This window comes from Dermacentor silvarum, chromosome 1 (genome assembly GCF_013339745.2).
Source record: "Dermacentor silvarum isolate Dsil-2018 chromosome 1, BIME_Dsil_1.4, whole genome shotgun sequence".
NCBI lineage: Eukaryota > Metazoa > Arthropoda > Arachnida > Ixodida > Ixodidae > Dermacentor > Dermacentor silvarum.
In genome coordinates this window covers 316448341-316461454 of record NC_051154.1, presented here as the reverse complement: position 1 = coordinate 316461454, position 13114 = coordinate 316448341, and the positions used below count along the sequence as shown (strand labels likewise).

Genomic DNA, 13114 nt, shown 5'->3' with positions numbered 1-13114 from the left:
GCAAGAAGAGCAGCGTCTCCTATCAATTACAAAAGCGACAAGCAAAACCGCTAACAGCACAGCGTATAAAGCGCTTTCATGTTAAGTTGCTAATGCAATCACAATCAATTGTTTCGGAAAGAACATATATTTTTCGCAAGACAGACGAAAAGTTTGAAATCTAAGATATTTCATTGAAATGAGACAAGGTTGGTCGGACTTTAGAAATTTCATAAGTAGAATGGCATTGCAACCTATAAAAAAAATCGGCAGCATGTTACACTCCTGTAACATGTGAAGGCGAAAGCCTGCTGCACACGTGGTAATACATTACGTTATACAATCGAAGGGGTCACACTTCTTACGCAACATAACGAGCGGCAGTGTGAAGTAAACGTATCGCGCTGTATGTCGACCTTCTCAACGACACATGCGAGCACCTAATTCACTACCTAAAGGTTCTTTCTTTCTTTCTTTCTTTTTTTCTTGTGTTTCTTTCTTGTGTTTCTTTATTTCTTTCTTGTGTTTCTTTATTTCTTTCTTGTGTTTCTTTATTTCTTTCTTGTGTTTCTTTATTTCTTTCTTGTGTTTCTTTATTTCTTTCTTGTGTTTCTTTATTTCTTTCTTGTGTTTCTTTATTTCTTTCTTGTTTCTTTATTTCTTTCTTTTCTTTCTTTCTTTCTTTTCTTTCTTTCTTTCTTTTCTTTCTTTTCTTTCTTTTCTTTTCTTTCTTTTCTTTCTTTTCTTCTTTCTTTCTTTTGTTTCTTTTCTTTCTTTTCTTTCTTGTGTTTCTTCATTAATATTTAGCCGTTGCATCTTTGCTTGTTTACGGAGGTATGAGCCATTCCTGATATTTTTTTTGGATAACATTTTTTTGCTTCACTGGACTAGAAGCGGTTTTTTTTTTTCGGGTATGAGCCATTGCAACCAGCCACTTAAGGCTTTCGCCTTAAAATTAGAACTGTCGAAGTGGGTTTAAAAATAATTACCTGGGGGAACTGCAGAATTGGTTCAGACAAGGCATATGCTTAGAGGATATGTTTGCAACTCGGTGCATAGAGATTTCAGTAGCTCCGAATAGACCTTTATGGATAGCATTTCTAGATATCAAAGGGGCCTACGACAACGTAGATGTGTAATTGTTACGGGATATTCTCAAGCACGAAGACATAGATGACGATTTCGTGGAGCTGCTGCGGGACATATATAAAGACCAATGAGTACAAGTTGTATGGGAAGGTCGAAAATGTAACCAACTGGTGGAAATTGACCAAGGACGGAAGTATGGAAGGCCTGTCTCCATTGTTCACGCCTTATGTTAACGGCATAGACTCCTGGAAAACATTTCAATAAGGTTTTATTTATCTTACATGCGTAATGAACACATGGTGCAACAGAAGGTACCCGGAATTATGTATGTGGACGACATAGTGCTACTGGCGGAAAATGCAAGAGGTTCAGACACTAGCGAATATCTGTGGCAACGCAGCGACAAATCTAGGCTTAACGTTTAGCAGAGAGAAATCGGGAATTATGAGCTTTAGCGAAGAGACGAGTAATTACGTGGCATCAATTCACCAGCAAGTCATACCCATAGTCAAGCATTATAAATACCTCGGCGTATACATAAACGAAGATAACACTTACTCATGCACCCAAGATAATCTGAAAATAAAGGGCAAGCGGAATGCAGCAGTAATGATGCATAGAGTACTTTGGGGCTACAATAAATAGGAGGTAGTGCTTGGAATCTGGAAAGGCGTAATGGTACCAGCGCAACGTTCACGAATGGCATTCTGTGCTTAAAATTGGATATCTTGTCGGGGCTGGAAGTTAACCAAAATTCGGTGGGCCGGATGGCTTTGTAAGCCCACGGCAAAACAAAATTCCTCTTAGTAGGCCGAAAAGCGCATAGCAAGTTTAGTGGAAGAAATATGCAGGATAATGGATGAAAATAAATGGGCAGCTAAAGTGCACAAGTATCTGTACCTGAAAAGCGTGGACACAGAATGAAGAGCTCAATAAGGTTGGCAAGCAGGTACAGGGTAGTTGAAAGTATAGACAACCAGGTGTCGTCAGAAAGTCGGAGAAACAGACAGCAAAATAGATGCAAGGAATGGAAACACAAAAGACGTTGGACATTTACAAGAATTGGAAGGAAGAAATAAAAAGGGAATCTGTACGATAACACAAAGGTCAGTGCATTGCTATTTGAGGCTCGAGCTGGTTGCCTAAGGACAAAAACATGCCGGAGTTTTGAGGAAGAGAAAAAAAGGTTAATCATGTATACAAAAATGCTAGCAATGACAAGCATGCATAGCATACCCGAGTAGCTCAAGCAGGCTGGTTGACTATTTGTCACCACCCCGTTTCAAAGGGGATGTCAAAAAATCATCACTGTACTCACCGGATCCTATATAATTGCTGAAACTGTGCTCCATCCAGAAATGTTTCAGAAATATCTCCGCTTTCGTATACATTGTTGCGCACTAATTGAAGCCGGCGCCGGGGCGGGGTTGTTGTCGCGATGGGAAACTGCCTACTTTTCCAGCGAGAAATTGTCATAGAAAGCCACGAGAGAACCTGGTGTTCGCCTAAGAGCAATGACTACTCGCACTTAATAAGGGCTATCTACTGATGCCCTGAGTGTCTGAGGAATATCATTCACACGTACATGATCAGTTGAACAATAAAACGAATTCTCGTACTAAGATACTATTAACTGGGACGACCACAGCGCTTGTCTACATCTGTCGTTCGCTGTCCTTTGTCCAAGTTCGCGCTGTTAAACGTCATGGATCAACACCACCTAGCCCGGTCGCATACCTCACTAAAGAACTCACCGTTGGTGCAAAAGAAAATCGCAGCTGTGAGCGACGGTTAGATACAATGTTCATTTTTTTCATTATTCCATTCTGTCTGAGCCGACACGTGTGCAGGGAACCACCTCTTCAGTGCAGGGTCTGGCTCTTGTGTCAGGATCGATATCAACGGATATTAGCATAGGTCTCTCAGACCGTAAAATTTTAGTGCTGACAATTCCTAACTTAGACGTGAGCACCAATCATAACCACAAGAGTTCGCGTATCCTAATTGCCGACTGTAACCGAGCTGTTGATGAAAGCATAACAGGCTATTAGAGCAAGTGTTAGGTGATTTCTCAATTCATACTTGCGACATTGCTGACTGTGGTTGAAATATACATTGCGAGTAGTTTACCATCCAAACTCGAGAGAACTAGGCGAAAGTCCGCTTTGATGACACGCTGTTAAGTCCCTTTAAACAGCAGCTGAAAAAAGACGAAGAGTAACCGCATAGATATAGCGGTACTTTCGCGAAATCTTAAGAAATTAAAATTGCAAGAAATAATTTTTTTCGATACCTTTACGGGCTTTATAAATCAACAGCTAAAGTTTTGGAGATACTTATTGAAACCAGAGGACCGTGCTAGATAAGAAATTGCCGGGTCAGTAGTCACAAATGAATGCAATATATATAGTGAATAAGTTCAACGATTATTTTCTGTCATTGTTCACAGGTTCATCGCATATAAGTATGGCTTTGACGTAACCTTATGCCTTTGTGCCAGAAATCGTTATAGCAGAGACAGGTGTGTTGAAGGTTTGCAAATTAATACCAGAAAAGGCACCGGGTCCCGATAACATCCCACAAGTTTGAGTCGTGGCGGGGTGCTCAATGGTTAACCTCCTTTTTGCGCGTTATTTTTAAGGAGTCACTCGTAACAGCTACACTTCCTGCCGAAGAGCGCAGAAGTGACTCCTATTCATAAAGAAGGAAAGAAAACGCTAGTACAAAAATACGGGCGCATATCGGAAAGTTACTGTTGCAAACTGATGGAGCACATACCTAGCAAAGCAATCATGACGTATTTAGGATAAAATATATAATTTCGAATCTAACACGGATTTAGAAAAGGACTATCGACAGTAACTCAACTTTTGGAGAAAAGATTTCGCTTCAGTAATTGCCGATTCGAAACTGATGCTATATTTATTTTCTCGAAGGCATATGATTGCGTCGCACATTCCAAACTCATTGAGAAGCTTAGGTCCATTGGTATAGATTCAAAATTAATAGCACGAATTACTGCCTATCTTTCGAATCGTACGCAATTTGTCGAAAATAGCAAGATTTGCTTGACGCGTGTGGGGTGGGTGTTAGAGCCATTATTGCTTCTGATATATGGTAATGATGTTGCCACTTTCGTGGAGCTTACAAAACAGTATTGCGAACAACCCTCGAGTACGGTAGAATAGTTAGGAGCCCTCATCAGGTACACGTTGCAGATAGGTAGAAAGCATCCCAAATAAGGTACTATTACTCATTTATTCAAAGTATTTTCGTCCCGATAGCTTGAGTGCTCTTCGGAATGCTGCAGGAATACTTACTTGCTTGTCTACGGCGAGTGGCTGCAGGGAAGTTCCTTTTCATGCGTTATCACGATTGTGTCAGCATAGATAAACACGCGCACTTGAAACCGCCCCATCATCACTCCAGTAGAACCTGCCATAAGCGCCTGATTACCATACGTCTCACGCTGCGACGCATTCAAAATTTTCCTGTGATCTATAGATACGGCACATGTTGCCGCGGGAAGTTGTCCAGACATACTCTGTAGACAACTTCGTGGGGAAAGTGGAATCGCACTTCCTCACATAGTAACAATAATATTATGTACTCTTTCATTTGTATGTTTGGTAAGCGTGCCAGTAACCGCCTCTATCTTGTCGCCATTTGGCATGCATTTTTCTGTTAACAAGGCCTAATGATTGGTTTGTTGTAACTGTTTCCTGTTCTTACTATGGAAATGTATACCATATGTGCTTCTGTGTGCACTTCACAACCTACTTCCTGTAACAGCCTGTGCAAGGCTGGCAGTATTTGTCAAGTAAAAGGTGCGCGTACTCCTTCCTACCTCTTTCAGGCATGGGACTTGCAAACACTGACCCAAAACTACGTGAGGTTATTGCTGACGGCGATTGTAAACGGTAAGATCAAGTGTAAGGCTGCCTGCCAAATGTCACTCGCAGCTCATTGCATGTGGCCTTCTCATGTCCTTCTATTCTCGTTTTCCCAGCAGCAATTTCTTACTTGGGCAACACATTCCAACGTGATTGCAAATGCAACTTGAAAACCTCCAAAGTTGTGAAATCCTAACGATTGGACATCGCACGTTTATTGCGACATGTACATGTTGCAATTGTAGTCACCACTAACCATCATTGTTTTTAAACTTCGTCTGGTAGACAAATGCGTGCCATTGCTAATACCATTAACATACTTCAGGGCCGGCATTTTGTAGCGATGCCGTATGATTTATTCTATACTAGTCTTATCATACACAGCTCACGGCGGCTGATCCCGTTGATAACGCGAGCGAACCGTCGCTCTGACCACTGACAAAGCGCGAAAAGGCATTATCCACGGAAAGGCATCGCTACAAATACCGGCCCACGTATTTTGAGTCAAGCCTCTTACGCCGACCCAGTGACCTAAGTTGTCTGCTAGCTTAGGCCACTGTGTTGTAATACAGTCGTCAAACCTTGGTGGTCATACAGCCGTCGTACCGTCATTTTAGAAACGTCATCCAATTGACGTCCTCATTCGTCGTTGCATTGTCGTCATAGCTTAGTCATTCCAACGTAATCATGTTCAATAGAGATCATGCCCCCGTCATTCATTCGTCATGCGGCAGTCATGGTCGTTTCAGCTTCGTTATCCGATCCTCGTCATAGTCGCCGTCATGACGCGTCGTCGTACCATCATTTCAGAAATGACGTCAAACTGTTACACCGCCTACATCGACGTCGTTCATTTTTGGTCATTCTATTGCGGCTATGCTGTTGCCATGGCGGCGGCGTCCTACAGTTCATGACCCGGGCAAGTCAGTGCAACAGCAATTTGGGCCGATATCTTAGACAGTGTATTTCGCATAGGATCGAAGCGATGGAAATCTCCGAATGACTGTAACAGATTCTAAATATAGGTGTATTCAGCAGTAGGGTGCGTCGTTTGGAAGCTAATCGCATTACCGCCGACACTCATTGTATGATGTGTTCCGGTGACATTTTTTTCATTAGCCGTTCCCTGCATTCAAAATAAAAACGTCGAAGCCGCCTTTGTGCAAAAAGGCCCTCCCTGCTTTTTTAGCGGATATGGTGTTGGGCTACTAGGCACAAGGTCGCGGGATCAAATCCCGGCCACGGTGGCCGCATTTCGATGGGGGTGAAATGCGAAACACCCGTGTGCATAAATTTAGGTGCACGCTAAGAACCCCAGGTGCTCCAAATTATTCCGGAATCCCCCACTATGGCGTGCATCGTAATCAGCTCGTGGTTTTGGCGCGTAAAACCCTTTTTCTTTAAATTTTTTGAGCAAAAAGCTGTGTTAAGATCGAGGGCGGAGAGCTGTCATTGTCACTCAAGTTCCCATTGTTTTATTTTCGACACTTATTTCTTTGCGGTGGAAGTGTGCATGCTGGCCCCGTAAATTTGCCTCGCAGGTTAATGTGAACATGCTGTGTGTGGCGTGATGGTCGCTCATCGTAGCAAACCAAGGACGGTGGTACACAAGAAACGATGTTATCAACAGTGGTTGGGTTTAAAAAGGCCTCACCCAAGTTATCGATGAAAGGATTTGTCGAAATACCTATCCCCTTATTGAACCTGTGTGGATCCCTTACCATAGTAAAGAAGCGCAGGTGAACACTAGACGGACGCATTTGAAGCATACTTGCTTACTATGTCGACGCATTTGAAGCATACTTGCTTACTATGTCAATTATGCATCAACTAGTCCCATAGCTGTTTCTTCATAAAGCTTCCTAAATGCCTATTGTGAGATCGTTTTTAATTTTTTGTTACTGAATAAGAAGCGTAATCCCACGCCACGGAACATCCGCAACGTACGGAGAGGCTCATGTTACACTTCTAATGAACTATTGCATGCCAAACTGATCAGTGCGAATTTACTTGCGTAAGTTAGGTGAATCCGGCCTACTGGTCCACTGCATCTCCGGCTGGGACCGCACACCACTATTCATATCATTGCTCCGTCTATCCCTGTGGGCCGACAACGAGATCCACCAGAACCTATCTCCTTTGGAGATGACCTACCTCACAGTCGCTTATGACTGGTTTCTCTTCAGGCAAGTTCATCTTATTTGACAGGACTACTTTGCTTCCGCTTAGACGTTTTCATTTCTTGCCTGTCATTTCCTTCTTTTGCCTTCCAGTCACAATTTACCTGATCGGCTACAAAAGAACGAAGAGGCGAGTTCTCTTCTCGTTTCACGTAGGATTAGTTTCGTCAAGAATTCGCACAGCGCAGATTATCCCCCAGCGCTACTAAGTAAAAGGCATGCATGTTGCGGTAAGACTATGCTACGCGGTAGCGCGACTGCTGTTGATAAAATGTTGAAGCTGGGTTTCCTGTCTGACCGTCGTTTTTAATTATGCCGTTCTGCATCTCCTTAATAATTGTTACCTATGTGCGCCGGTATCGCGCCCAGTGAGGCTAAATAAGCGTTTGCGCTCTACGGACACAACTTCGCCGCCCATGTATTCGAAGTATGTCTGTGGCAATGTACACTTAGTAGAGGTACGCGCTAACCACAGCACTATGTCTCAACATTCGCATCGAGTGATTTGTGTGAGGTGTTGCACCCCACAACCAGAGTGGTGGCAGTGGTGTCTGTTTGTAATCCGGAGGCCATGTCCTACTATTACCGCTAGAACACATACTGTTTAAAGTTCGTATCTAGAGGAATAATTGAAGTTGGATGATACTTCTCTGTCCGCCTTTTGCCCGAATAGTGTGCATGTGTCCATATGTTAGGCCTGCTCCAGATGCCTCGGTTGTGGCACTGAAATTTCAACTGCATTGTCACATCAGCTATGTTCACGGCATTTTTCACATGCAGATATTCTACTTCTGCTTCGATATGCTCAAGCACATAGGCAAGAAGGAGTTCTCGGTGTCAACACTGTAAGTCATCTAGTAAGGCAAACTTTGTAAGGCTGTTTCACCTGACCTTCTTTTTTTCAGCAAGAAGCCAGAAGTGGACATGCCACGCCCCCAAGCACCATTTCGAGGTCAGTAAATAAATCGTACCACGTGCCGACACATCCTCAGTCCTGCGTACTCCAATAAAAGGAAATTACGCTGGGCACTTCTGCTCAAATGTGCGATTTACTCGAGCGCGATATGCAGGATTTCTCAGTACATTGGAATTTCAGGGGAAGACACTACCGAAAGCAGTGCAAGCAGCTGTGCAGGACTCCCTATTCCTGTAATCAACTCATGCCCGCCTGAAGAGGAACCGAAACAAATTGACACCAGTGGCAGCAGTGCCTCAAGCAGTTTTATTCAGCTCGGTTTGTCCGAAGAGGAGCTTCCACGTACTGCGCAACTTACCAGGTTAGTTGCTTCCTTGTGACTCGATGGTGAGATTACTTATTTTGGATTACTTTGTAGCCTCAGTGAGCTAATGCTACTCGCAGTGTCCAATTTGACCTGTGCTGCTCTTAGTCTTAAATTGGCTGTCTGCTTCATTCTCACGCTTAAAATATTGACCTGCGAAATCTGGTGCCGTCTTAAGCCGCTTCAGTAGCTGATGTAGTCCAGCGTACCAGGTATCAGCCGGCGACGTCAGATGCGTTACCCCGGCGACGCCAAGATCAGTGAAAATTCGCCCCTCCATACAGTTCGGCGCATTGCACGTGCCCCCTAGTAGAACGGCGATCAGCTGGTGCCACATCGCATGCACACAAATGTGTGGCGAGGCAGCGCTTTTTTCGTTGCACAGCGCAATCTCTTTAGTGCATCCAAGCGCGTGCGCACGAGCGATGCACTGTGGTCTATTCCGACAAGTTCTGTTCCCGCGTCAAAGTCCGCCGAACCCGCCGCTCACGCTGGCTGTGTCGTGACACTCGACTGTGGAGCGTGCAATTTCCCTGCTGCTGCTCCTGATATTTATTGGGATCCCCTTAAGAATGGGGCGGGGACACATAGTCCCCTAGGTTACGTATAGCGTAACTGCGCCGTGCGCGGCGCACACCCGGGGCACGCCGAACTACATCCGCACCTTTACTCTTCCATACTCGCGAAATTTAAAGTTACACCATTACTGCAAACTTCTTTTCCTGGCAATGCGCCTAGTACAAAGGCACACTGTCGCACTTTGACCTGGCCCAGGATAGAAAACATGCCCCGTTTAATGTTAAGGCTTCCTGTGCTCATAAAAGCGAGAAAATAAATACTCCCACTGTGTCATCTCATTCGCGAAACCACTAACCGGATGAAAAGCGCTGCATTGTTGTGGCGCTGTCTGCGACTAGAAACCAGTCGTTCACTGCTTAGTGCTCCGATCTTAAAGCTTAGCACCCGCTGTGGTTGCTTAGTGGCTATGGTGTGGGGCTGCTAAGCACGAGATAGCGAGATCACATTCTGGCCACGGCGACCGCATTTTGATGGGGGCGTAATTTGAAAACACCCGTGTGTTTAGATTTAGGTGCACTTTAAATAATCCCAGGTGGTCCAAATTATTCCGGAGTCCCCCGACTATGCCGCGCCTCATAATCAGATCGTGGTTTCGGCATGTAAAAGCCCATAATTAATTTTTTAAGGCTTAGCTCTGGCAGGTCTTCCCGCGGCCTCCGTAAGTGGCCAGTTCCTACTCTCTTGATGAAATGCATTGTCATGGCGTTCTTGCTACGTTATTTATTGCTGTTAAGCAGTGGCACCACGTAGTTTGCTAGCGTTAGCTTAGCACAGGTTACACGTGCGGTGACTGAACTTAGCGCAGATGGGCTGCCTCTGTTTCGTGCATTCACCTCCAACACACCACGTTCGGGCCAGCAATTGACCAGAATATTGCCTCCTAACATGAGTTTATGTGCTATCGGCAAAATGTCTTTTTCACAGCATTCTCATAAGTTGTCTGATAATGGAAGCAAATCCGTCAAGTTTCTAGGATCCGTCGGGTCACCGTGCATGTCATCACTGTTTTTCAACAGCTGCTGGTGTAATGTCGCTGCCTGCTTTCATTGCCACGTCTTACCAAACACACCGGCCCTTGAATCTAGTACTTTTCTCCGCACTCTGTAATAAAGAAAAAATTGGGTATTCGCTGCTGCACATTTCTCTAGCGTGCTTCGCATGACTTTCCCGCAGGAAGCAGCCTGTCATCGGAGCCTCGTCCCCTGTCGGTGCTAACAGTCCATGTCATCTCGAAATTGCTAATGGCCGAGGCCTAAAAGTAGGAAGTCCGGCGTCTACGCAGTCCTCGCCATCCGCCGCAAACGGATCTCCAAGCAATCACTCAGAGTGAGCTACTGCACGGCATTGAACGTTTGCGACTTGGTGCCTAAGAGAGGGATGGAAAATAACGTTTCATCGACTGCCACTCACCCATGTCTTTCGAAGCCTTCCTTATGGTTTCTGAAGCGCTTGCTTGACAAAGATTGTAGGTTCTAAAACTGCAGGATGGAGGGATGGCAGAGGGTGAGGCTGCGTGCTACACTAACGTACTTTTAGGGTACAATGTTCAGTAGAAATACGAATGCAACTGACCTTGTTTGTCGGAAGATTCAGCCATGCGCACACACTTTCTGTGGTTGCAGTGTGCCCGTGGCTTCTTCGTTTCCTAAGGTGCTGCCTTCACTATATTTTTGTCAACTGTCTGAGCACTGTCGTCTGCTTTCTCCATCTGCATGCATTAAAATTATAATTCGGAAATGCTGTAGCCGTCGTTTAAATGGCCTTAATTGGCGCACCACACCGGGTCATTGCGCAACAGTGTCGTCTTTTCAGATAACCAGCCAGTGAAGCAATACGTTGAAGACAACCCTGGCTGAACAGTCTCACCTGCTGCTTTACGTATTTCAGAAGCTCCTGGACCATGATCGAGAGTGCTGGATCCACATATGATTCTGCTTCATCCCCGGAAAGCGCAGCTGGCCAGCGTTCTTTATCTAGGCAAAGCTGCTCAAGCATGTAAGCATATTCTGTACCATTCGGAGATTGTGCATTGGTTTTGTGCTTTTATATATTTTGCAATGCTAATTAATCAGTTTCCTCGCCGACACAACTTGCGTTTGCATGTGTCGAGGAGTATCGGTAAAAAGCTGCCTTTTTCGTCATCGCGTGTTTTGTTTACCACGAGGAACTCAAAACGACAAGGGTGGTTCTCTTGCAGACAGCTGATCTTTATTATAAAATGCATGCTTTCAATAAGACTTTACTTTCGCTACCATGCGGACTTTACCATTAAGGTAACGCTTACTCTGGTCTTCATGTCAGACTTTCTTGCAATGCTACAATGTAACCCTGCAGGAGGCAGTCCACTGCGCTCTCCTTCATAGCTGTGCTAAGCAAAATAGTCCAGTATTCTCATTCTAGACACGTTGCCACTTGTTACACTAATATAGCCCATTCTTTTATGACATATATGTGGTACTCCACGGTGTAAATGAGGTCATTACTTGGGTTACTGCCTCTTCAAGTTGTTTAAAGTTTGTTTACAGCTTACAGCTAGGAACTTTCTTCGACACACCTTTTTGACTTCTCAGTCGGCCGTCCTTCACCAGCGTTTTTAATGCTCACCCAGATTCTAACGAGTGAAGTGGTCTTGATGCAAGAAATTGACACTGACGAAGAATAGCGCTACCATAAAAGAAACGAGAAACACGACGTGAGCGCAGACTAGCAACTTTGCTTTATCCCAAATTCATGACCAATTAAGCCGCCATTCACTGCAAAGGCGTACCCGTCAGCATCTATTGCTCGCAAAATACTTTGGGGTCCTCGTATACCCCAAGCTTTGCGCCGTTGTGCACAGCTATCTATAACCATATCACTTTTTTTCAGTGAAATCGCCGAGAATGGCGAGGACAACGACAAACGGAACCTGCAGTTCTTGCTGAAACGTCGTGCCGAGCGACTGCAAGAGATCCGCCGTCTCGTGCAAAAACTCTATACGAAAAAATGAGGCAAGCTACGCCAACCAAATCTGCTTCTGAGCCCGCCATATACGTCATCACTAGAACCACTAGCGCAGCTTTCACGCTTGAACATCCCCAGTCGTTGCTGCAGTCCGACGCCTGTACATGAAGTCAACCATTCCAGCTTTCGGCAAGACTGTTTTGCAGCTCTTAGTCTTTCGCCGCTCTAGGCTCATGACCCTCTTATATTGTGCCTAAATTCCTGGCAGTATTTCAGGCAAGCAGCGCGACAGCGGTGACAGAATTCATTCAAGATGCACACACCTTTCACCTGCCAGGTTTACTAATTCCGGCCGTCTTCCTACCTTTTGTGTATTATCGAATTTTGTTCAATAAATTCATGTAGACTTCTCATGTGCCCGTAGTATCCGCTCCATAACTAGATGTCCTTATCTTAGGGATACAACAACGAACCATTAAATCTTCTTTTACAGCTTGCATAAGGAATAGAAGGCCGATGCAACAAGACCAAAAGTCTTCAATCTGTCCTAGCCGCTTCCGTCGGCGAAGCTGCAAAAATGCTCGTGTAATTAAATTTAGGTGCACGTAAACGAATCGCAGGTGGTGAAGATAAATCAGGAGTCCCTCACAATGGCGTGGCTCATAACTAAATCGTGGCTTTCGCACAAAAAAAAAAGCTCAGCAAATGCCCAGTCTTGGGGTCTCTGACACAGCTTGGCGCGATGAGAACTGGTGGCCGGCGTTGACAGCGAGTGTAAACACGGAGCTGTGTTCAGTGGTGTTCGCCCTCAATGCAGTGGGCACAATCGTGTGCACTCTATTGTCTCAGCCGCAGCACGAGCTGGGAGCTCGAGGAACGAAAATATACCCGGTAGAAGGTGAGCCAGCGAGAGCACGACGATATGGCTACTAATACACGTGTTCGTCTTCGATGCCCATGCACGCTCTGGCCGGAGCTGTCACACCTATGGAGGCGAATGCGCACAATTTACTTCGAATATGAAGCTCTGGCGAATGAACGGTTGTTTTATTTGTTACAACTCTACAAAAGCGGGGCCGCGTTACCGGCAATTGCTCCTCCTGAGCGCCACCTACCACCAAGAGCTTGACAATGCGTACATGACGATGACGGGCGAAGTGGGGTTGGAGTT

General features: G+C 45.1%; 1 protein-coding gene across 1 annotated transcript; it reads left to right on the top strand.

Annotated features, from left to right (window-relative positions):
- Window positions 1-2776: 2776 nt before the first annotated feature.
- On the top strand, window positions 2777-12330 carry LOC125942258 (myotubularin-related protein 14-like). Its single transcript, XM_049660421.1, has 10 exons — window positions 2777-2848; window positions 4925-4988; window positions 6985-7147; window positions 7235-7271; window positions 7922-7986; window positions 8047-8093; window positions 8238-8418; window positions 10174-10326; window positions 10888-10995; window positions 11869-12330. Exons 3-10 carry the CDS (start codon window positions 7107-7109, stop codon window positions 11987-11989), a joined length of 753 nt encoding a protein of 250 aa, XP_049516378.1. The 5' UTR covers window positions 2777-2848; window positions 4925-4988; window positions 6985-7106; the 3' UTR covers window positions 11990-12330.
- The last annotated feature ends 784 nt before the right edge of the window (window positions 12331-13114 follow it).